We start from the raw sequence: 25,262 nt of genomic DNA, 5'->3' as shown, positions 1-25,262 counted from the left end.
ATTAAATATTTTATATTTCATATGCTCACCCTATTTCCGCATGTCAATGGTAAGGTCCATGATATGATGACGATCTATTACCGTAAACCTTGCATGACAGTTTTTTAACCAACGTTTGCCCATCTTTTTAAAGTTGATCAATTATAAGAATGACTATATCTTAAAATAAATAAATACATGTTGTAAAAATATTGAAATATATATTTTTCTCTAAGAAATTCGATCACGTGAGCAAATGTTATAATTATATGGCGCTTGTTATGTGTATATTACTGTAGCTCAACCAACCATAATGCATGTGGTACGGTTAATGTGTAAACGAAGAGGCTAGCTCTTCTGTATCAAAATAAAACACATAAATTGGTTGCTGCAACTTTATTTCGATGGCAACAGTAGAACCCAAACTCATCCTTTTATTTAGTGGGAAACGCAAATCTGGAAAAGATTACGTGACGGATTTGATTCACAAAAGGTACTATTGACATACTGTTCACCAACATATCTAAGCTATTATCGCTGAATTGAATACTCTATCAAATGTTTTATTAGTTTAACAATGTGGTTCATGTATAATTTGCATCAGACTAGGTCCAGATGTATGCTGTATCTTGCGTCTCTCGGGTCCTCTTAAACAGCAATACGCACAGGTTGGTACTTGTGTACAGTTGTGCTACATCATTATGGCCGATCCTTGGTGTGCAGGCTTGTGTTCCAGCTAATTCAACACCTAATTCAGATAATCAAGGACCTTGCCTTGATGAGGTTAGTCGATCAGACATTAAGTGCTGGGCAGGAACAAAAGCCTGCATGCCCAGCTGGTCTACAATACACACTACGAGTGAATGGAGGAACACTATCGACTCCTTATATTACCCACTATGCCTACAGGACCATGGATTGGATTTTGAGGAGCTGTTGGGAGCAGGTGAGTACAAGGAGAAGTACCGTGCTGACATGATCCAGTGGGGTGAGAAGCAGAGGGAGAAGGACCCAGGGTTCTTCTGTCGTGTGTCCATCAAGGCAGCCCAGCAGCCTATCTGGGTAAGATAACAAAATTCTCAATTGATCCACTGTTATGGGGAAACACACAACAAGCCAAGTCCCACCACATACGATTTATGTCAAGCGCAAGTCTTTGAGTCAGGTCTTACTTGCTATTAGAAACTGACCATCTGCATATTCAGAGTTGGTGAACCTGACCAAAAAACTTTCCCAGGCCCTGCCTGATGAGCAGTTGAAGCATCATGTATTGTCCTCTACCATTATACCTTCTCTAATCTCTATTGTGCCCCAGATTGTGAGTGACACGCGGCGTCTGTCAGACCTGCAGTGGTTCTGGAGGGAGTATCCTAGTCAGTCTCGCTGTGTTCGGGTGGAGGCCTCAGAAGAGACACGGCGGGAGAGGGGCTGGGAGTTCACAACAGGTGCAATACCTACACTGATAGCATTAGTGGTATAATAATGTTCTTCACTTTTGGAGAAATACAATACCTCGTCAACGACAATCAATTGAACACCACAACCTCTCTCTCTGCAGGAATAGATGATGCAGAGTCTGAATGTGGGCTCGACCATGGAGTGGATTTTGATTGGATAATCAAAAATGAGGGTGATGGATCACAACTGGAGGAGCAGCTTGCTACTGGGCTGCTCTCAATTGCCAAGGAAAAGGTGAAAGAGGACTGGCGTGGAGGAGACATTACACAGCTGTAGGAACTTTCTGAAAGCTCTTGTTGGAAAGTGTAGTTGGGTATACATTACACTATTTTCTGTGAAAATCCTAGAACACCTTTGATACACAGGAGCAGCAGAAAGTGAATATGTAGTATTTATTTCTCTACGGTGTTCTGTACTATCAACTACGTAGCATGGCAAGAATACTAAAATCTGATCAAACATGTACGGTGTGCATATTGGCACTGACCGATATGTGAATATACATGGATCACACACACAGGTAACTGCCAAAATAAAATAAACACTTGAGAAAAATGAAGGAAACAAAGTATATTGATAGCTGGTGCTTCCACAGGTATGGGTCATGAGTTAAGCAATTAAAACATCCCATCATGCTTAGGGTGATGTATAGAAATTATTCTGGCTAACAAAGCTAGAAGAGATGTGACTGTCACGTTCACCACTGGAATAGATGCCAAGGTGCATTGAAGCTTTTCTGGTGGCACAATGCCCTATTAAGACACGTTGGGGTTTCCTTTATTTTGGCATTTTCCTGTACTTAGTGATGTCAACACAGGAGGCAAATTTCACCAAGACCCAATGTACAGATTAAGTCAACATCTGCAGTTGTATAAAAGTGTCAAAGTGCCATGTGTCATTTTGTTTTTTATAGTCTTTGATTGTAAAATAGTTAAACTAGGCTACTAGAAAGTATAGTTTTAATTGTAAATAGCTAGACGATTAACTGGAAACCCGGAACGTGGAAATACGCTGACCCATGGTAAAATTAGCGCAATACTGCATTACACACCCATTCAACATAATTAAAATGTACTAGACAGACATGATCAATGTTCTAATAGCAGGGTAAGTGTTAGTTCATAAAACATTTTAAAGTAGACATGGAGGGAGCAGCACCTAGATTGAGTGTGTCGTGGACAATCGGTTCATTGAGTGGTGTCAAACTGAAGGGGGAAAAAAATCCAATAAAATTGGAATGTCAATACAAATCATGGTTCTTTATTTAAATTGTGTCGTGATTATTACAATCAAAACATTACTGGTAACAATGCTTACACCCATAGCGGAGTGAAAAGTTCCAGTTAAAAAGTAAAGGATTGCATCAAGTTTATTTCTTTATAAGGTTTGCAGTTCACTTAAATTTGCAGGAAAACATTGTTTAATAGTCTATACTGATAAGAAGTTTAGATAATACCCTTGTGTCCCTTCTCCCTATTCATTGGCCCCTATGCTTCCATTTTGGCAGTGGAATGCGTAGTGATTGGCTGATCACACCCCTCCCCTACATCTTATTGGAAAAATAACAATTAGCTTAGAGGACTAAGGCTGCAATTGGCTAGAATATCTGCATCAAATTCTGTCTGAAGCTATATGACATTTATATTCCTTCAATGACCTACGACTCATTCACAATTCAATTTCCTGATCTTGGGGGGAGGGAGTAAACTGGAAGAAAAAAAAACATTAAGTTTACAGTAACTTGTGACAATGGCCCTTTTTGGAAAATGACTTCAGATAAAAAAACAAATACACAAATGTCATGCAACTAAACAAAACACTTCTCCCTTATAAGAAACACATGTTAATCCCCCAGCCCATAATTGTAAATGAACACAAAATCCTTGACAAAAAGGTAGCACAGTTGTGGACCCTCTGGGCATTGGCACAGTAGAAAAGCAGTGCTTGTGTAAGGATGTTCCAGCAGAAGGTGAGTGGTTAGAGGGGGACAAGAGTTTGAGGAGATATGTTGGTAGGACAAGTGGTTCAGATGGGGATAACAGAGGGAGAGTTAATGATCAAATGGTGGTCCCATTCCAAAAGGGAGACATAAGTAGGTAAGCGTTTTTACCCTCGCCACCTTCATGTGTCCCAGTGGACACCAAATATCCCCTTAACAAGGGTTCTTATCAGAACAGGAGAGAAGCGCCTCATTGTATTTAAACGCTTACGGCTAAACAGCTAGCATCCAAAGAAAGATCATTAGGAATGGCCTCAAACACACAAATCACACACCTAAGCTGGAATGTGAATATTAGAAACCTGTGAAACACTTAAGATGTGGGTGCTTGAGTAAATGTTGCCCTTTTAAGACTAAAAAGAATGCTATGAAGAGGCTACAAAAAAAAAGGGGGATGCTTATCAGGAGAGCATCTGCAGATACTGGGGTGGAATGTGGGAGAGGCGGTCAGCCATTTGGTCTACTGGGGAAAAACGTTTGGCTAGGTGTGGACTGAAGAAAGTGCTACCTTCACCAAAAACAATTAACCCCCCCCACCCCCCTGCTAAACAGTCAGCCAGCACAGACAGAGACGGGGCCAGAGGTGAGTGGGTGGAGCAGTAAGAGGTGGTGGTGGAGGGGCCATGCCGCAGCTCCAGTAGCCACTCAGAAGCTGTTAAGGTCCTCCAGGGTCTTGTCCAGGGTGGCGTGAATGTTGACATTCTCCTCCTTGGCGTTGGCTAGCGCATCTGTAAATCACACAAAGAATGAAGGTAAGCTAAGGATCCTCCTGGTGGTGAGATGAGGACGTAGGAGGCAAGACATTGAGATGTTAAAGTGGTGTTTGAGTTTTGTAAGAAGTCTACTACATTATAGTGGAGCAACACTATGGGCTAAACCATGTCAATCTACATGACAAAACCTCCTGACAGCGTCAAATCAGTACGTGACTACTTTGAAAACAATAAATCACATACATAAAAATTGTCAAGGATAAACAAGGAATGAGTTCAACTGTAGCTGACAATAGATGTCCTACATCTTCTTCTGCAACTCCACAAGACGGTATAGCACCTGGTCAAATATTGAAGTTGGAGATCCCCCTTAATACCAGGGGTCAACAGATCTCAGAAAGTGCTTCCTGGTAATTCTAGCAGTACCTCAAAAGGGTAACTTAGACCAAACCATAACATTTGAATACAACTTCTCTATATAGTGACAGAACCAAATATGTAAGACGTAATCTGTAGAACAAAACCCAGGGTGACTAAGGTAAATTCTATGACATAGCTTCATAATTCACAAGGTCTACATAGAGTAAAGGCAGCCATGTTGTATGCTATACATTGTGGAGGTTTGGTATCAACAGATAATTCTCTATTTAAACTACATTATAAGTCACCTTGAAATGAACACAGCCCGAGCTATTGTATGGCCGTATTTATCTCTGACAGAGCGAGAACGTGGCAGACATTTGTAGCATGACGAGATCACTCACACTGTTAGAACATTTAATAAAACGAGTCTGACCTGTCAGCTACACTTTTCTAGCAGCCTTTAGCAGACACCCTTATCCAGAAACACTTAACATTCAACTTCAAATGAAAATCAAACTTTTTACTTCACATTTCAGACATGGAATGCAACGCAATGTGCTTTACAGAATAAAAAATTATAAAAGTTTAAATATTTACTACAGAAAAGAAAAAAATTCAATTGACAACTAAAAAGCACCCTAAGGAAAAGCTAAAAATGTGTTAAGATATAATTGATGTCCACAGTTTCGGCACCCCTCAGGGTCTCTGGCAGGCTATTTCAAAGGCTGGGGGCATAATAACTAAAGGCTGCCTCTCCATGCCTCTTGGTCCTAGGCCTTGGGATAGTTAAAAGGCCAGTGCCAGAGGACCTGAGGGACCTACTGGGTACATAACTTAAAAACATGCCTGGCATGTATTGGGGTGCACGATCGATTTGCAAACCCAATAAAACATGAACATGTATTCTAAAACTCACAGGCAGCCAGTGCAAAGACCTTAGAACCAGGGTAATGTGTGCTCTCAGTCTGGTCTTGGTCAGTACCCATGCTGCAGCAGTCTATGTTTTGCAGTTGACCAATGGCTTTCTTGGGTAGATCAGACAGGAAAGCAATACAGTAGTCAGGCCTGTCAACTTAAGGTAGTGAAGTACAACAACCACATGTCAGTAAAAACTTTCCTCAAAGCAGCCATCCACAAAGTCAGTGCTAGTAAGGAAACAAGTCCAAGTGCTAGAGTAAGAAAGTACAACAGTAGTGGGGTTATATTTTGCTCGCTATGAACAGGTTTAGTTTTGTACTGCCTGCATGGGACAGCAAGTGTTATATTTACAGTTGAAGTCGGAAGTTTACATATACTAAGGTTGGAGTCATTCAAACTCGTTTTTGAACCACTCCACAAGTTTCTTGTTAACAAACTATAGTTTTGGCAAGTCAGTTAGGGAAATCTACTTTGTGCATGACATAAGTAACTCCTTCCAACAATTGTTTACAGAGAGATTATTTCACTGTATCACAATTCCAGTGGGTCAGAAGCTTACATACACTAAGTTGACTGTGCTTTTAAACAGCTTGGAAAATTCCAGAAAATGATGTCATGGCTTTAGATGCTTCTGATGGGCTAATTGACATCATTTGAGTCAATTGGAGGTGTACCTGTGGATGTATTTCAAGATCTACAAACTCAGTGCCTCTTCGCTTGACATCATGGGAAAATCAAATGAAAATCAGCCAAGAACTCAAAAAAGAAAAGAAATTATAGACCTCCACAAGTCTGGTTCATCCTTGGGAGCAATTTCCAAAAGCCTGAAGGTACCACGTTCATCTGTACAAACAATAGTATGCAAGTATAAACACCATGGGACCACGCAGCCGTCATAGCGCTCAGGAAGGAGATGCGTTCTTGCTCCTAGAGATGAATGTACTTTGGTGCGAAAAGTGCAAATCATTCCCAGAACAACAGCAAAGGACCTTGTCAAGATGCTGGAGGAAACAGGTACAAAAGTATCTATATCCACAGTAAAACGAGTCCTATTTCGACATAACCTGAAAAGCCGCTCAGCAAGGAAGAAGCCACTACTCCCAAACGGACATAAAAAAAGCCAGACTACGGTTACAAACTGCACATGGGGACAAAGATCGTACTTTTAGGAGAAATGTCCTCTGGTCTGATGAAACAAAAACAGAACTGTTTGGCCATAATGACCATCGTTATGTTAGCAGGAAAATGGGGGAGGCTTGCAAGCCGAAGAACACCATTCCAACTGTGAAGCACGGGGGCAGCAGCATCATGTTGTGGGGGTGCTTTGTTGCAGGAGGGACTGGTGCACTTCACAAAATAGATGGCATCATGAGGGAGGAAAATTGTGGATATATTAAAGCAACATCAAGACATCAGTCAAAGTTGAAGCTTTGTCCATTTGGAAGACCCATTTGCGACCATGACCCCAAGCATATTTCCAAAGTTATTGCAAAATGGCTTAAGGACAACAAAGTCTAAGTATTGGAGTGGCCATCACAAAGCCCTGACCTCAATCCCATAGAAAATGTGTGGGCAGAACTGAAAAAGCGTGTGCGAGCAAGGAGGCCTACAAACCTGACTCAGTTACACCAGCTCTGTCAGAAGGAAGGGCCAAAATTCACCCAACTTGTGGAAGGCTATCCGTTTTTTTTTTTAAACAATTTAAAAAGGCAATGCTACCAAATACTAATTGAGTGCATGTAAACTTCTGACCCACTGGGAATGTGATGAAATAAATAAAAGCTGAAATAAATCACTTTACTATTATTCTGACATTTCACATTCTTAAAATAACATGGTGATCCTAACTGACCTAAGACAAGGAATTCTTACTAGGATTAAATTTCCGGAATTGTGAAAAACTGAGTTGACATGTATTTGGCTAAGGTGTATGTAAACTTCAACTGTATATGACCACTTAACAGCATATTGGTTGATATGCTGCTATGGCTATTATCTCTAGGTTTCTCAACATGTAGCTTTTTTGGTATTCATCACAACTTTAGATCGGTAATTTACTAGCCAACGTTGCCTAAACTTTGTTTATTAAAACGGGAAAGAGACCCATAATCTTAGTTAGCTTGAATAAGAAAAATATATTTAAAAGCATACTAGCAAAGTCAGCTATCAATGTATTCACTCAGCCAGCTTCTGCTTAAATTTCTGTAGCCACCTTATTTAGATTTTTAACTAGCAGTAGCACAGTCATGGTGCACTAGATGGAAACAATGACTACATACATACTACCAGTCAAAAGTTGACACATCTACTCATTCAAGGGTTTCTTTATTTTTCTACATTGTACAATAGTAGTTAAGACATCAAAACTACGAAATAACACATATGGAATCATGAAGTAATGAAAGTAAATATGAGATTCTTCAAAGTAGCCACCCTTTGCACACTCCTGGCATTCTCTCAACCAGCTTCATGAGGTAGTCACCTGGAATGTGTTTCAATTAAACGGTTACCTTGTTAAAAAGGTAATTTGTGGAATTTATTTCCTTAACGTGTTGGAGCCAAGGTAGGGGTGGTATACAGAAGACAGCCCTATTTTGTAAAAGATCAAGTCCATATTATGACAAGAACAGCTCAAATAAGCAAAAGAGAAATGACAGTCCATTACTTTAAGACATGAAGGTCAGTCAATCCGGAGAATTTCAAGAAATTCAAGTGCAGTCGCAAAAACCATCAAGCCCTATGAAACTGGCTCATGAGGGCCACCACAGGAAGGGAATGTTTAACGATTTGCCATCCCATCTGGCTTGCGCTTGTGGGACTATCATTTGTTTTTTGGGACTACCAATTGAGATGGTTTGGGATGAGTTGGATCGCAGAGTGAAGGAAAAGCAGCCAACAAGTGCTCAGCATGTGGGAACTCCTTCAAGACGGTTGGAAAATCATTCCAGGTGAAGCTGTTTGAGAGAATACCAAGAGTGTGCAAAGCTGTCAAGGCAAGAATCTCAAATATATTCTGATTAACACTTTTTTGGTTACTACATGATTCCATATGTGTTATTTCATAGATCTGATGTCTTCACTATTATCCTACAATGTAGAAAATAGTAAAAATAAAGAAAAACCCTGGAATGAGTATATGTGCCCAAACGTTTGACTGGTACATGCATGCACATCTACCATTCCAGTGTTTAATTGCTATATTGTAATTACTTCGCCACTATGGCTTATTTATTGCCCTACCTCATTTGCACATGCTGTATATAGGCTTTTTCTGTATGTTTATTCCATGTGTAACTCTGTGGTGTTGTGTGTCGAACTGCTTTGCTTCATCTTGGCCAGGTCGCAGTTCCAAATGAGAACTTGTTCTCATCTAGCCTACCTGGTTAAATAAAAAAGGTAAAAAAAAAAAAAAAAGACAAAGCTATCAATCACGTGAAAACATACATTTCTGTGAAAACTCAATAATGCATCGAAGTCAAATGAAGTCGGTTAAGATGGCATCTCATTGAGACAACAGGCTAGCTCAGTGCTGCCCCCCATTGAGTAACTCAAGTTGAAGGCTGACCAGGGTACTGCAAGCTGCCATTAGCAACTAAATTATCCTGTGCGATTTTTAAATAAAAATATATTTTTTTGTAAAAACGGGTCAAGGACATACATCTGGTGTATTAGAAGCAATTATTGGTACCATGATTTATTATTTACACAGATTTACTTTTCCATTACTATAAGTGGGGGATCCTGTTTTCTGCTAACAATCCCTGCAGTACCGCAGTCAGCCTTTAACTTCTGTTGCTCAAATGAGGGGGGGAGGGGGAGTCTTTCTCCCCTGAATGGAAACAAATCATTTGGTAATAATGTACTTACATTGTCTACAAAAAAAAAAAAAAACTACTAAAAGTTGACTAATATACATTTACGACACCATTTAGGTTACCTGCCTTTTCAGGGAAATTTGATACACAACTTTATTTTACAGTTGAGTGGATGATATTGATATACCAAGACTTTATGACAATGTTAGAATAAGCATTAAACTGTCAATCTGCGATTTCAACATACATTTTTTTTTAACTTAAAATTGATAGGCTAAACCTATTGATTCTTGAAGAACATAACTTATGAATGCCTCGTGAGCGTAGTACAGCTGGAGTACCTCAACAGAACCCAAAATATAAGCATGTTTATGCCATTTTTTGTAAACAATGGCATTGTAAATGACCACTGTAAAGCCTCAAAACATGGTTAAAACTATGATTTTTATTACATGGATGGACAGTCCTGACGTCCATCGCTTTGTATTATGATTCTGAAAGTGGTTGCATTTCTCCAGCCGCAACCCTATATTTTATTATTACCTATTTTTCCCCAATTTCGTGGTATCCAAATTGGTAGTTAGTCTTGTCCGTACAGGAGTTGCAGCGATGGGACTCGGGAGAGGCGAAGGTCGTGCATCCTCCGAAACACGACCCAGCCAAGCCGCACTGCTTCTTGACAATGCCCCCTTACCCGGAAGCCAGCCGCACCAATGTGTCAGAGGAAACACCGTACACCTGGCAACCGTGTCAGCTTGCATGCGCCCAGCCCACCACAGGAGTCGTAGTGCGCGATGGGACAAGGACATCCCTGCAGGCCAAACCCTCCCCATAACCTGGACGACGCTGGGCCAATTGTGCGCCGCCCCATGGATCTCCCGGTCGCTGCGACAGCCTGTGGACTCTAACCAGGATCTCTAGTGGCGCCACTCGGGAGGCCCAGCCTCATCCCTTCACCAAAACAGTAGTGGGGTGACTAATTGTTCAAACTGCAGATGTTAAGAATAACTTTTAAAACAATTAATTCATTGGTCTTCATTTAAAAAAATCTCACTAGTACCTTTATACAAAATGGCACCACTGAATATTGTGATTTTTTGGCTATAATTATGCTATGGTGTCAAGATAGCAAACTTAAGGTTGTAATAAAGGCTGTGTATTTAGTTATGGCTGTGTAATGAATTCTGTAGACTTTAGTCAATAATTACCAAGTTAATATCTTACATTATGACAAGTCACTGCTCATTCGACTCATTTTGTGCAACCACAGGCATGTCATTTTGATGTCATTGAATAGTCAATTTTAGGCATCTTGTCAAACTACTTACTGTAGCATTAGCTGTACAATGACAATGCTGTGTGTACTGATACTAACTGTGTTTTGAATACCAACACTGACTGAGGTAGTCACTATTATAGGCTTTTCCATTTCAGTAACAAGGATGAGTGAATTTATCTACAAATAAACGTGCAGTAACGTTCCTGACGCCAGGTCACATTAAAAATACAATATTTGCACAGTTTCAATAATAATTCACCTGCAAATCTCTTTTGAGCTTTCCTCTTTTGGGTCACTTTAGCAGACGTGACTCAGAAGGGTGAACATGTGAGAGAAAGGTAAGGGTCTGTTCCACACCTGTAATCTAGGATTACACAAGACTGGATCTCCTTTGAGTGATCACCAGGACATATTTCAAAAATGTATGTGTGTCGTAGGGTGTTATGCCTTTAGTCCAAATTCAAGAAATGCAGCAAAATCTAGCCAAACATTCATTCATAACGATTTCAAGTACTTACTGTGCCCACATTAATGGCTGTGATAACATTTTCTTGCTCAAAATACCTCCACCTACTCACTTACTTTCAGGGAGGGGGGGTTGCAGATACTGACCCACCTTTGGTGATGCAAAACCATGCCAAAAAGCATAGTGGAGTGTAACCAATGAAACCCAGACAGTGTGGACAGCCAAAAAGCAGTGAAACGAGACAAAAGCCATGGCATTCTTTTCCCCATCTTCATTAGGTACAGAGAGACAGTCACAAATACAGAGTGTGAACATGAGTGTCAGAGCGAGCAGTGTAGTACAGATAGGAAAGGAGTCCAGACAGATGGACAATAAAAAAGGCAGTAACCCAGAAACTCAGCCAGCGTGCTGGCCGCAACTGGGCCAATGACAAAGGGAGATGAGAGAGAAAGGTCCAGAGGGAAAGGGAGAGACAGGCACTGGTGACTAGGAGGAGGGTATGGTTCTTTCTGTCTAAAAAGGAAAGGGGGGAGAAGAGGGAGAGAGCACGCAACCGTTGTGGCAGTTCAGGCAGACCGAATTCAGAGTGTATTGGCTTTTCCAGAAATCTAACGAGTCCAATTTATCTGAAATAGAGACGGAGCAATGGCAATTTAACACTTCAAAATAATACTGACACCATGGTTATTGTCGTCATGGGGTGTAAACTCACAGCAAACCTGCAATCCATGCAAATCCAAAACACACCAAGCGTGACCGGAGTTGAAGGGCAACTCCATTTTTCAGCCTGGTTTTTATAATCTCCAGCACAATACCAGTGTCAACATGTGAAGGCAGCACATTTAAGTTGTTCAAAATGTTAAAGTTCAGTGATTTTCAAACAATGAGATTCACGGTGACATGGAGAGCAAGCAAATACCCTCTGTTGGGCTAGAAACTCACTGGTGTTTTTTTACTAATCCTACCCTGTGATAAGAATCATTTTTTAAAGAACTTTTTATAACAGATCATAGAAACACGCTGTTTTCACATATGTAGACACCGGTTTGGTGCTGGAGATGAATGATGTTAAAAAGTGGTGGAATTGTCCTTTAAGTGTATTACAGTAGAACACCGGGATACTCAAACTTGTAACTGAATTAGACAAAAAGAAAAATCGCCCAACATACACACGAGCTGCAACTCAAAAGTTCCAAATGGAATCCCTGAGCTAGACTGGTCAAACGCATTGATATCCATAAAAAGATAACTTGTGTCCACATTTACATGTGAATAAGTAGGCCTGTGACAGCATGTGAGCCATATCTACATAAAGTATCAGTGTTCGTGCCTTGTGCCGTTGCCAAGGTGACCGCTCACATCCGTTACATTGCAGAAGTGGGTGAAGAAAAAAGGGGAAAGCTCAAGGTCTCAGGATAAGTTCTTCTACCACTGCAGATTTACCTGTAGCTACCGTACGCTTGTATCTACAATGTGCCTATCCCTAGTCAGAATAAAATGGAATGTGTGCATGGGTGTAGATGCATGGAAGTGTGTGTACATGGTAGGCTATGCCTCAATACATTTCCCAGCACAAACAGCCAAAGGCTACCAGAGCACATTCCACTACAATAGTTCCCTAGCAACCCAACTTGTTCCATTCTCTTATGACAGAGGATACTGTTACTGAATCATACTGTTATTAACACACGATAGCACACTCCAGTTCAACCCACACCACAACAGGCATCTAAATGAGTATTTACATGGAGGTCATGTCATTGAGGGCATGGTCCAACTCCTCACTAATGGCTTTGTACTTCAATTTCTGTGCATAGAGCTCATCTGTGGGCGCACAGAGGAGAGAGGAGAAAGGGATGAGGAGAGATGTACACCAAAGGGGGATAGAGAGCAAGACAAAGCCAGAGAAAGGACACAGGCAGGAGAGTACAGTTTATAACACCTTATAACAGTACTGTGAATTGCAACAATGTGGCGAGTGAGAGTCCTACCTTCCAGGCCATCAATGGTCTTTTCCAGTTTGGCCACTGATCTCTCAGCAAACTCAGCACGGGTTTCAGCCTATGGGAAAGTAACACAAGTTTATTAAACCCCCCACCACAGCAATACAGGCACATATCACAGCATCAGTCATCCATTCAGAGCTTCATGATAGGTGTTTCAGGGGAATCTCACCTCTTTGAGTTTGTCGGTCAGGATCTTGATCTCCTCCTCGTACTTGTCCTCTTTCTGGGAGTACTGTAGGGGACAAAAGGGGAGGAAGAAAGAAAAGCCAATCAGAGAATCACACGTTGGGAACACTAGGGAGTACTCAGGCTTATTCAGGACAGCACAACAGAGCGTTCATAGAACAGCCAGGATTCTTGTGTCATGTAGTAGAAAGAGTCAAATCACCGCTGCACATTAGTGGAACCAGAGCGACAAGAACATGACAAAGCTTAAAACAATAATTCAAATGTGTTTTCAGCTATCAGAAGTACCCGGCAGGCTTATCTAGGACGTACAACACTCCATTTAACTGTCTCTCCCTAACATCTTTCCACCTCTTTATTTAACTAGGCAAGTCAGTTAACAAATTCTTATTTACAATTACGGCCTAACCTGGCCAAACACTAACGACGCCGGGCCAATTGTGCGCCGCCCTATGTGACTCTGAATCACGCATAGTTGTGATACAGCCTGGAATCGAACCAGGGTCTGTAGTGACGCCTCTAGCACTGAGATGCAGTGCCTTTGACCACTGCACCATTTGGAAGCCTCTAGCAGATGTGTGCTATGCAATATATCAAAAAATAAAATAAGAGGGTGGCGGAGGGGACATCTGCGACTAATGAGAAACAGATACTGACCTGCAAAGAAACCCTCTGGGAAGGGGGTTGGCCTACAATTAGGAGAAACTGATACTTATTATTCCTCATCTCTTTTGAGTACTCAGTCTGGTCATAAGCTTTTAAATGTGGCTGCTGTACTATGAGTTTGTAATCGAAACTCCAGACAAAAGGAGTAACCCAGACATGTCACGGGGCTATCCGTTTAGAATGTTCTCACCACAAAATATGGGGGCGAGAGGAAGTCCAGTCACGGGTAGTGAGAGGATGGAACTAGGTGAAGGTGGGCTGACATTTCAGTTCCCAAATCTAGAATCTGTTAAAGACAGTGTACTAAGTTTCATAGACCTGACGCTTTGCCAAAGTTTTGGCAGTTTTTTGTTGTTGTTTTGTTTAGGAGTGCAAGGGCGAATTCAGTTTGTGCACACACGCACTTCAGCGAAGGCGTTCCCTAATGGAAATATGCTTCAAAGCACCAATAGGAACTCGCTAGCTCGTGCTTGGCCTACCTCCTTGCTTGTTCTACCCACTATGCTTAATTTGCTCCCACTGTAAATGACACAGATTAACTATCTTGGGTTGGTTATAAATATCTTCGCTACCACCTTTGTGCGGACTGAGCTGCAACAGTGCTTGGGCTCATCAAGCTGTTAATCTTTTGAGAGAATGAGGGAGAGGTGTGTAGACAGTGTGACTCAACATGCCTGGGGAGTTTCGAGATGGACCGTTTTTCTATCTGTGCAGCTTCAAATGTAGCTAGAGTTTGGGTGGGAGAAGAATGAAAACAAAACCGCCTTCTCTCGTCAGATGACATCATTGGCAGACACTCGTTTGGCAATGGGAGTTTGCTGAAAAGGCCTCTTTCTCTAAGCTACAGAGCACTGGTGTTGTGCAGTACAGTGTCATCACCCTAGGGAGGGGGGTTTAAGGGAGGTGGGGGTTTGCATTCTTGCAGCTGCAAAGTCAGGGTGTGGCCTCTAATCTAGAAGAGTGTAAGGATTACACCACAGCAGACAACCACCATGCAGACTCTGCCCCGAAACGCCTTAGTTAGAACCAGTCCTGGGCCCCTTCAGATGGGAGAGAGGAGTGAATTTTCAGGATGGAGGAAAGAGTCCCTGGTGAGCTGGTTTTGATGCCTGCTTGTATGTACTTCCTCATTCCACCTTTTAAACGGCAACAGGAGAGAACATCTGTGTGTCTGGAACATGGGGCTGGAATTTCCTCAGGGTTGGCAAGCCTTCTAGAGCCGTTAGAGTACTTGTCTCTCTACATTCCAGACAATCTAATGTCTAACTTCGTTGTTGCCTGGGAATTTGTGATGCTGGCAGTTTGATTGGTCGGTTCATCCAAACAGAGATCAGCTTATGTTGCACATGCATGTGGTTATATGAGCAGGAACCAAGCCAAGTTCTGGGAGATGTCTGAAACTGACTTGCTGAGGCTGTGGGCAGGATGCAAACCCAGACATTGTTACAAGGCAAACAGGTCTGCCTCTAATTTGATAAATTAAGTAAGTTGATTACACATGACATTATAGACTAAAGTCAAGCATTATGTAGTATATACCAGTACACATGCTTATTAAAACATTACAGAAAACTAAGTTTAACTCTTCTTAAAAGGAAACCAAACATTTCAAATTCAGGGTTATGGTCATCATATTGTAGTTAAAGAAATTCCCCAGCAACACTCATTTCAGTTCAATAAGGCTTTGGAGGGTTTTAGGTGGTCAATGGACCTGTAGTTGTCTCCAAGACTGGCCTGGGTGCAGTTACGTTCAGTTCAAAAAGCATGCAGGGTTTCCCCTCCCTCCTACCTTCTCAGCTTGGGCTTCCAGGGACTTTAAGTTATTGCTGACATTTTTCAGCTCCTCCTCCAACTCGGCACATTTGCTGCAGTATTATTTTGTTTTTTTGCGGTTCATTTGGGGTTTTGCCAGGGTTTGGGAATAGGGGGATGAGGAAGAGGGTGGATAGAAGAGGGAAATGAGGACAAAGGTCAATGGATAAGGTGAGGGGCAAGGAAAAGACATGTAACAATGAACAGGGGAATTAGAGGGTGGGGGTAGAGACAAAACAGACGGAGAGATTTACAAAGAGAAAAACGAGGAGAGAAAGGCATGGACTTTAACCTCGGAGGAATGGGACCCAGACCACGGCCATTCTGCTACAAACTAAATCATATCTCAACAATACAAAGCATAGACTTATACAAGTCCCTGATAAACCAATGGAAAATGTTTGCGGTCAAATACTCTTAGTAAACTTGGAATACGGAGCGCCTGTAGGTCGGGTAAATTCATGCGGATGGTATGCAGAGCGTTTGAGAGAAGTGAAAAGGAGCACACATGAGAAGGGGAAAGGATCGCGGAGGCAGCAGCTATACAATTACAGCACTCAGTCATGCAGCTAGGTGAACGCGGGAATTTATGTTAGCGAGGGTAGGAAGACTGCAAATCCCTATGTGCATTCCTGGTCCTCACAAACCAGGTTCAGAGGGTCGTGTTTATGGATGTCTGAAATGAAGACCCCAGTCAGACCCGTCGAGGGTCCCCATAAGGCACCAGTCGGTGTCCTGTAGTTGGTAAGAACAGTGAGAAGGGGGGGGGGGGTACCTTGTCCTCAGAGGCCTGCAGGCTCTTCAGTGACTGGTCGAAACCTCTCAGCTGCTCCTCCAACCTCCGGGCGTTGCTGTTAGTGAGTGGGAGGGGGGAGGGTCACATGACACGGAAGCGCATGCAGAAAGAGAGAAAAAGACAAGGACAGAGAAAGACAAGATAGAGGGGAAAGAGAAAATGGTAACCGACATGTCGGTATGGTAAACCCAGGACACATGCACACACAACAGGCACATACATATGGGGAGAACAGATTGGATATTGTCATGGTACTGTTACAGCATTCCCACTTTTACACTAATGATAACGTGCTAGTCCAAGGTAGTGCTAGCAGACATTTGAATACATATTTCCTATTACAGCTAATTACAAAAGTAACAGTATCGTTCTGTTGCATAGGAAACGCAGCAGATAAACATCCAGTTTACCGTTTAGTAACAAATCTCCAAAACAAGTAAAAAGTGACAAAAGTGGGTGTGCAGTTCCTACTGTGACGAGCGAAACCGTCGTGCAAAGCCGTGTTGGGGCCAGTTAAGTAACGCCATGCAAAAGGTGTGGCTGAAACCCATTGTGGCTTTAAACTTACTTCTGCAGTGTAAGAGTGAGGGAACTGGTGTGTGTTTTTATGTGTTCTGCTACAAGCTTAAGCCGATGCAGTGTACGACTAACGGAAAGGTACAGGGAGACTGATTAAGTATGTGAGAAAGTGGCTCACCCCTCGGCCAGCTCCGCCCTCTCCTCTGTACGCTCCAGATCACCCTCAATGATCACCAGCTTACGAGCCACCTGTAGGGGTAGAGAGAAAAGGAAATGAAACATTTGATAAGAGTAAGAGAAGGAGAGAACATAAGTGGTGATGCACAGTCCAAGACTTCTTCAGAAGCCACATCAGAGCCAAGTTCTAGATGTGTGACCGTGTGTTGGGGGCGGCGTCTGATCAGCTCACCTCCTCATACTTGCGGTCGGCCTCCTCAGCAATGTGCTTGGCCTCCTTCAGCTGGATCTCCTGCATCTCCATCTTCTCCTCATCCTTGGAGGCCCTGTTCTCAATCACCTTCATACCCCTGAGAGAGAGAGAGGTAGAGAGAGGTAGGCATGTGTCAAAAAAGTGGTTTGGCCTTAAGTACCATATTACACAGTGTATTGCAGGCCTTAGCTTTCTGCAGAGGAAATATTGTAGGAGAGAAAAAGGTGAGCACATCGCTCTGTATAGTCTGGTGGCGAACTACCTCCACAGCTCCCCTCTTCTGCTGATATGTGGTGTCAGGACCCTATAATGCAGGCCAGATCGGAGTGGCACTGATGCAAAGATGTCAAGGGGCAGTGTGTGTGAGAAAGTGTCCTAGCATATATAGACAAACCTGTTCATTATCCACAGGGTACACCCTCAAATAGGCTAATTCCAACTCACACCCACCAATGACCTTGCCCCACAACAGGAAGTGGCGTGACCCGGTGAAGACTGAGAACACTGCCCCACCTCCAAAAGACAAACACACACCTCTCGCTCTCATCTGCAGCTTTCTCTGCCTCCTCCAGTTTCTGCAGAGCGGTGGCCAGTCTCTCCTGGGCCCTGTCCAACTCCTCCTCAACCAGCTGGATACGCCTGTTCAGAGAGGCCACCTCAGCCTCAGCCTGGATGGGGACAGAGAGGTTATTATTGTACACCATAAGCTCACAAATACCATTTGAGACACCTCTTCCAACACAGACAGCACATTATGACATACCGGTACCTTTAAATGATAAGGACTTTTTTCACATCACCTCAAACTTTGATATAGAGAAGGATTATATATGTAGCCTACAATCACATAACACACTGGTAGAGTGAGAGTTACTATGACATAACAACCAGCAGTTATACAAAGACACACACACAGGCCTATTAAAGGATACACCTCTCCCTCAGCCTGTATGTGTGGGTGAGAGAGAGAAAGAAAGAAGCAGCACTCTCCACTGAACTGGAACAGAGTAGGGAAAGTGTGTGCTCACAGAGTCTTTAATGGACACCAACCCATCACATTTCATCACCATAAGAGTTGGATACACTAAACGCCCACAGCGAATCTCTCTCCGACTGATGTGCTGGTGTATGGGTTAGACATGCCAGTGGTCTCCATGGCCATGAATGGCACTAATTGGGCACACCAGCCTAGATGACTGTGCTGCCTACCCTGGGTGGGTCAGGTATGGAAAAACAAGGGAGAGAGAAAATGCACTGAGACGGATGAGGGAAAGGTTAAAGCACTTGGAGTGAATAAATGTTTTAGTGCCTTGTGTAGAGAGTAGCCTGGCTGTTCTCACTCTCCATGCCTTGAAGCAGAGGAATAATGCAGTGTCAGAGAAAGAGCGAGCAGAAGACAGAGCAGTGAGAGAAGGAGAGGAGGCTTATTAAGCCTTAGATAGCCACAAACAGATGGCCAGATCAGAAGATGGACCAGAAGGAGGCCAACACTGACACAGCTCAGTATATACTGTGAAGCACATTGAGGATTAGGACAGTCTGTAATACCTCCATGTTCAGTTGCTAAATGGTATGCATGTACCATCTAGTAAATGTAGATGAGACAAATCAGAAATGGGTAAAGCGTTTGACTGACTATAGAGCTGTGCGCCATGATGCTGCTGCCACTAGGTTTACAAATACTGCCCAGGAGACGCTGGCATGACGGCCATGGAATCATGTCAGCAAAGAGTATCAGAAGCATTTAGGTTGAAACCACAAGCTCTCCTATGGCTTTGGGTAAGACCATCTGTCAAATGAAAACCATGTAATCTAACGCTGCAATATTGAGACAGACCACCAAACTGAAAACAGAAGGGGAGCATAAAGCAACAAAAGCACAGCACCTTTCAGATGTAGATGTATACGGCAACACTTTAACTACCCCTACTACACACACACAACAACCACAGGCAACCTGCTGTGGCTGCATGAAAGAACGACTTCGGAGCACAGTCAAACCGGTTGCCATGGCACTGGCATGCACGTGTTTGACAGTCTTCACGAGGAATGGGCCTCTCGCCAACGTCGGCCAGCGCCATAGAGATATGCAAATCGGCACCCCCTCACACCCTTGAAATAGCTTTCTGTCACCCAAGACAAGAGTGCTATTAGTTAGCTTCTTCCGGTCTGACCAAGCACATTCTGGAGGTGGTATTCTGCAGCCATGGTGGTGGATGTATGAGTTAATATACCATTCTAGATTATTGGAAGTGAGGAGCATGCGTATGCATCTTCAAATTCCTCTATGGAGAACGCTGTAGCGCAGAGACATTTCAGCTCTAGACCTGAGAATGAGGTGTCTCTAGTTAGGTGTACAAACACTAAACCCCACCAAGCTTATGTCCAAGACGCAACATGATCCGAGTCTTCAGAAGAGCTCATGTAGAAGAACAGTAGCATTTCTGAATACTGTTGACTTCCAGAAGGCTGAGTCAGACAGGTGGAATGTTACAACATAACTCCTCCAGACTAGGCCTGATGATTTATTCTGTGGGAGAAGGGCCAAACATTCATTGTCAGGTTGTCTTCCTCTAGGTAAGACACACACACGCGACTCATAACCAACATTTTTTTAGTCGTCAGTTGTCATTTCCTCTGACAGCAGCTGCAAAAAAAGCACCACCACAATCAGTTGGCAACCACACTTCCTGTGCACCATAATAGAATGACTCCACAGGAGCCTCGCGCTCTGTCTCACCCGCTTCCAACACGGGCCTCTGTGCTAGAGTTTAACTGTTGACCAAGAGACGCTCTCATTGAAAAATGACTGTCCACTGTGTAGGCCATTTCTTTCAGTCAATTGCTCTGGAATAGCCGTTTATATCCAATCAGTTCCTGTGTTGGATTTGTTTTGCTCCAAATAACAGTAGCACTTGTGTACCTCCTTGAAAAAGACAGTGAGCACAGTGAGAGCATGCATGTCTTGTAGGAGTTTAATCATGGGATGAAAGGAGAAAACCATACGGAACATAGACATGCTTGTATCATCTGCGTGTGACCAAATTAACCATAGAATTACAACTGGGGCCTGGGCCAAAGTAGTGCGCCATGAATTCACAATACATGTTGCACTGTGTGGCAACTCAGGCGCTTACATCACTAGCTACTAGTGAGCTTAGAGGAGGAATTTGGCAATTTGTTGAGGGCCAAGCCTAGGGGGAAAATGTTTGAAATTGCAGTGAATGGGGAAATACAAACTATTCAAAGCATTTGACCAACATTCATCTTGGAATTAGCGTTGCACAAATAAAACATATCCAATCAATGAAAGACAAAGACCTTTGGGTACAATTATTCTTAAGATAATTGGAAATGCAGGACACCCATAGAGATGGATCGAGGACCCATCTTTGTATCGGTGCCATGCTGCATCTGCGGCGCCATAGACGGGTTGGTTGTTTTAATAGGGTTGCCAACTGTCCCGTATTAGCCGGGATGTCCCTAATATTGGACTAAATTGCTTTGTCTCATACGGGACCTCCCTTGTCCCGTATATTCATCCAATCACAGTATAGCGTAAACACGCCAAATTCTGCAAAGTAATTGCTGTCCTTGTTCAGTCAGTTTGGCAAATCAAGGAAATATGGATAAACCTGCAAAAAATAAAAGACTGCGCAGCAACAACAAACAGGAAGCAAAAAAGACGTGGGATAAGGCTGTCAGTGGTGACTTGAAAGCTTTTTGTGCTTTATGCCATCGGGAATTCTCAATTGGCCATGGAGGGGAGAATGACCTAACTCAGAATGCATCCACAGAAATGCACAAGGCGGCCACGCTTGCTAAAGGTGCTAGCAATATTGGTGCATTTTTCGTGACGTCTACTGCAAAAAATGACAAATCGCAGCAAGTGAAGCCTTGTATGTGTACCATACGTTTAAACACGGACTCAGCTACAACAACACCGGTTGTCTTGTTAAGCCCAACGGTGCTTGGGAAGAACAAAAGCTGAGATGATTACAATGAATGTTTTAGGACCAAAGACTGCAGGATATTTTGGGATGATCTGTCCCCGACCAAAGGTGAGCCCGTGTATTTCTCAGTGATGCCATAAACAAGGGAATAGAAACATGTCTCCAGTGTGTGTGAGATACTTCTCTGTCTGATGGAGTGCAGCGCAAGTTACTTGACTTTTATGAAGACAGTGATGAAACTGCAAATGGCATACATCAAGCTCTGATGAACTGTCTGGAAAAGCATGAACTGGACATTTGACACATCACAGCATACGCAGCAGATAATGCCAATGTCCACTTTGGAGGAAGTCCAAAATGAAGATGCTTCCGCGGAAACAGGACAGCTTTTTTGAATACCAGTCCAAGCAGCTGATGGGACAAACAATTGTCAGCACAAAGGTCCAAGCAGCAACAGGACTTTGTGAAGTTCCACGACACTGTCATTACATACACTGACAAGTGGTTTGATTTCTCACCAGAAAATGTAATGGTGAAACTGAAACCCATCTGCTTCTATGAGGAACTCTCCTTCACTGACCTGGAGCAGGTGGTAGTTGCCCTCAAAATGACAGAGACAGTCAGTATGGACCAACTCTGAAGAGTTTTGTGCTAGCTGGGAGGAAATACAAAGTCAGACAGGACACCACAAAATCCACCAGTGAGAAGTGGGTGGCAGTTTTCCAAAACCTAGGGAAAGCCAACTTGATCAACATGTTCAGGATTGTCTCATTTGTCCTTAGTGTGCAAAGCTCAAATGCCTTTGTAGAGCGGATTTTCTCTCTGATGACCATTCAATGGTCAGACTCACGAAACAGATGCAGCACAGAGCTGATCAAAAATGAACTTCAAATATCTGTGAACTGTGACTTGTCATGTAAGGACTTCTCTGGCTATGCAAAAGGACTGCTTTAAATCAGTGAAGAGCAGCAAAAAATATCAATGGAAAAAGCAGACTTGGTGAGTGACTCATGCCCCTCTTTCGCATTTGAAATGTTATTTCTTGCTGTAAAGGTCCAAATTGTGATTTCTTTGATCATTTCTTTGAGGTTTATTCACAAAAGTTTACATAGTGATACAGTTTTAGTAAAGACTAAATGGAATGTAATTTGTTTTTGCATTTCCAATTGAATAAAAACATACACTATATTCATTCACACAACACCATACCCACACCGCTGTGGCACGCCACCTTTTGTCCCTTATTTAGTAGTGAGAAAGGTCACAACCCTAGTTTACCAACAAAATTGTAATTAACAACTTGTTCTTAACTGACTTGCCTAGTTCAAGTTTTTTTTATTTATCTATTGAAACCAAATCCACTTTCAGGCACCTTTGTCTTAAAAAAAAATGGAAAGCCAATACTGGTGGTTTACCGCCACCTGCAGTGCTGGAGTCCTGAACCAAATATTGTCTCATTCATTTATTGTGGCCTCTAGATGGCTGTTATAGCTTAAATCCATTTACAAACCATCGCACCCAATTTGAATACAATGCGCTGATCATTAGCTGATTGCTCCCAACCCATAGGAAACCCCACCCAAATTGACACAATGGCTATGCTAAAACTGGTTATATCCACGATGAGTCTACCTCTCTATGAGGACGCCCAACTCCAGCTAGCTGATTTAGCAGGAATGTGTCACATTTCTTTCACCTCCAATGAGGCTATTGGACTGACCCAGCAAAAAAATAGGTGCTAACGGTAGCTATCCAGCCAACTGGCTAGGGGGTTCAGTTCAAACGGTACTGTAAAGTTGCCATAGCATCACAAATCAATGCATCTAACTACCTAGCTAAAACGTGTACCTAGCACCTAGATTATTCAAGGCCTAACGTTGGCAGACGCCGGAAGATTATTTCAACGTTACCTGTTCCCTTGACCGCTTCTCCTCTTCAACCTGTCTTTGCAAAGTCTCAGCTCTTTCCTCGGCTTCATCCGCTTGTTGCTGCAAAACTTTAATTTTTCGCTTCACTGCCTCGATGCTATTGGCCATTTTCTGACGTTGATTTAGTTTGCTAGCTAATTTACAAAGATTTTAAACGCGTTTCTAATAACTAGCTCGTGCAGGATACTAACGTTAGTCGTTCCAGTTGGATTGGTTGCAAGCTGGCAAACGTCGTTGCCGATGCGATGTTTTCCCGAACAGACAAACCAACGCCCCGCCAACGAGTCCAAACTGGAAATTAGAACAGAGCTTCGTTTCTTTCAATCTAACGTTACTCAACACTGTAGGAAGTGTTTATAGTCTAGATATATTCTTACCGGCAGACAAATGTAATGTGCATAAAAATGTAACTCCCAAGTAGTTCGATTGATAACTATGCCGAATGAATCAATTAGACTAGCCTAAAAACTGTAAACCAAAGTTTTCACCTCGATGTGTCGATGGACAGACAGCGTCGTTAGCTAGCTAAAGTAAATGTTATGTTATAGGTTCGAAAGGCAGTTCCAACAAGATGAATACAAGTAGAATTTTCCTTTTAAGCAAAATGTATGGACGGTTGTTCCAGTTGTCTATTGAAAATGAATACGCAAATTGCTAAGAATTTGGAGGAAATCTGTGCAAAGAAGACGGTTGGCTCCTTCTCTTCCTTATTTCAGCAGACAGCACACTTCCGGTCTACTCCGCCCTGAAAGGGGACCTGACGCCTTATATATTCCCGCCACCTGGATAATTTTGATTTTAACCAAATGATAATGCAATAAAATTCTCAAACGCAAAGAGAATGAAACAGTAAACCAATAAATTGTCATATTTAGAGCTAGCTAGTAGCTCAACCTGGTCTCAGAACATGTCGTATTATAATGTACGTAAATCCGAGACATACTTTTGGTATGAAATCAAATCAAAATAAAATGTTAATTGATCACATGCAGCGAATACAACAGGTGTAGACCTTACAGTGAAATGCTTACTTACGAGCCCCTAACCAACAATGCAGTTAAAAAAATACGGATGAGATTAAGAAATAAAAGTAACAAGTAATTAAAGAGCAGCAGTAAAATAACAATAGCAAGACTATATACAGGGGGTACCGGTACAGAGTCAATGTGCGGGGGCACCGGTTAGTTGGTGTAATATGTACATGTAGGTAGAGTTATTAAAGTGACTATGCATAGATGAAAACAACAGAGAGTAGCAGCGGTGTAAAAGAGGGGGGTGGCAATGCAAATAGTCTGGGTAGCCATTTGATTAGATGTACTTAGATGTACAAGTCTTATGGCTTGGGGTATAGCAGCCGCTTGACCTAGACTTGGCGCTCCGGTATCGCTTTCCGTGCGGTAGCAGAGAGAACAGTCTATGACTAGGGTGGATGAAATGTTATGTTTCTTATGGTATGTATTAATTTATGGATGCCCATCACCCATTTTGCATGATATGTTCCGAATTACAATTTGTATTACATGTTACGAATTAGCAAAATTTAAAATATGGTAAGAATTTGAAAAAAAGTGTTATTGTTTCGAATTTGCAAAACATACAATATGTTGTGAATTTTCAAAAAGTACAATATGTTACGAATTAGCAAAACGTATGTTGTGTTACAAATTCTAGCTAGGTGGCTAATGTTAGGTAGCTGGCTAACGTTAGTTAGGCTACTGGGTTATGGATAAGTTTGGGAGTTAGGTTAACGGGTAAAGGTTAGGGGAAGGATTAGCTAAAAGGGTTATGGTTAGGGGAAGGGTTAGCTAAAAGGGTTAGGGGAGGGGTTAGCTAAAAGGTGTAAGGTTAGGGGAAGAGTTAGCTAACATGCTAAGTAGTTGCAAAGTAGTTGAAAAGTTACTAATTAGCTCAAATGATAAAGTTGTCTGTGATGATATTTGATCTCGCAACCACCTTAATTTAGTTTTTGCCATAAG

At 42.4% G+C, this 25,262-nt stretch overlaps 2 protein-coding genes across 3 annotated transcripts; one reads left to right on the top strand and one right to left on the bottom strand.

Moving 5' to 3' along the window:
- Nucleotides 1-259: 259 nt before the first annotated feature.
- LOC129857645 (phosphomevalonate kinase-like) lies at nt 260-2,687 on the top strand. Its single transcript, XM_055926099.1, has 5 exons — nt 260-472; nt 584-647; nt 889-1,041; nt 1,295-1,424; nt 1,538-2,687. The coding sequence occupies exons 1-5, from the start codon at nt 384-386 to the stop codon at nt 1,711-1,713; spliced, it is 612 nt and encodes a 203-aa protein (XP_055782074.1). The 5' UTR covers nt 260-383; the 3' UTR covers nt 1,714-2,687.
- Nucleotides 2,676-24,036, bottom strand: LOC129857644 (tropomyosin alpha-4 chain-like). 2 transcript variants are annotated; one of them, XM_055926098.1, is made up of 8 exons: nt 23,269-24,036; nt 17,940-18,073; nt 17,385-17,502; nt 17,154-17,224; nt 15,638-15,713; nt 13,166-13,228; nt 12,982-13,051; nt 2,676-4,164 (listed from the first exon to the last, which is right to left on the bottom strand). In XM_055926098.1, the coding sequence occupies exons 1-8, from the start codon at nt 23,392-23,394 to the stop codon at nt 4,082-4,084; spliced, it is 741 nt and encodes a 246-aa protein (XP_055782073.1). In that variant the 5' UTR covers nt 23,395-24,036; the 3' UTR covers nt 2,676-4,081. The 2 variants fall into 2 exon arrangements, with proteins under 2 accessions (XP_055782073.1, XP_055782072.1); XM_055926097.1 differs by lacking the exon at nt 15,638-15,713 and adding an exon at nt 16,436-16,511 and having other exon boundaries at nt 23,269-24,034.
- Nucleotides 24,037-25,262: the final 1,226 nt, after the last annotated feature.

This window comes from Salvelinus fontinalis, chromosome 6 (genome assembly GCF_029448725.1).
Source record: "Salvelinus fontinalis isolate EN_2023a chromosome 6, ASM2944872v1, whole genome shotgun sequence".
NCBI classification, from domain to species: domain Eukaryota; kingdom Metazoa; phylum Chordata; class Actinopteri; order Salmoniformes; family Salmonidae; genus Salvelinus; species Salvelinus fontinalis.
The sequence above is the reverse complement of the archived record's forward strand: the minus strand, read 5'-3'. Positions and strand labels throughout refer to the sequence as shown.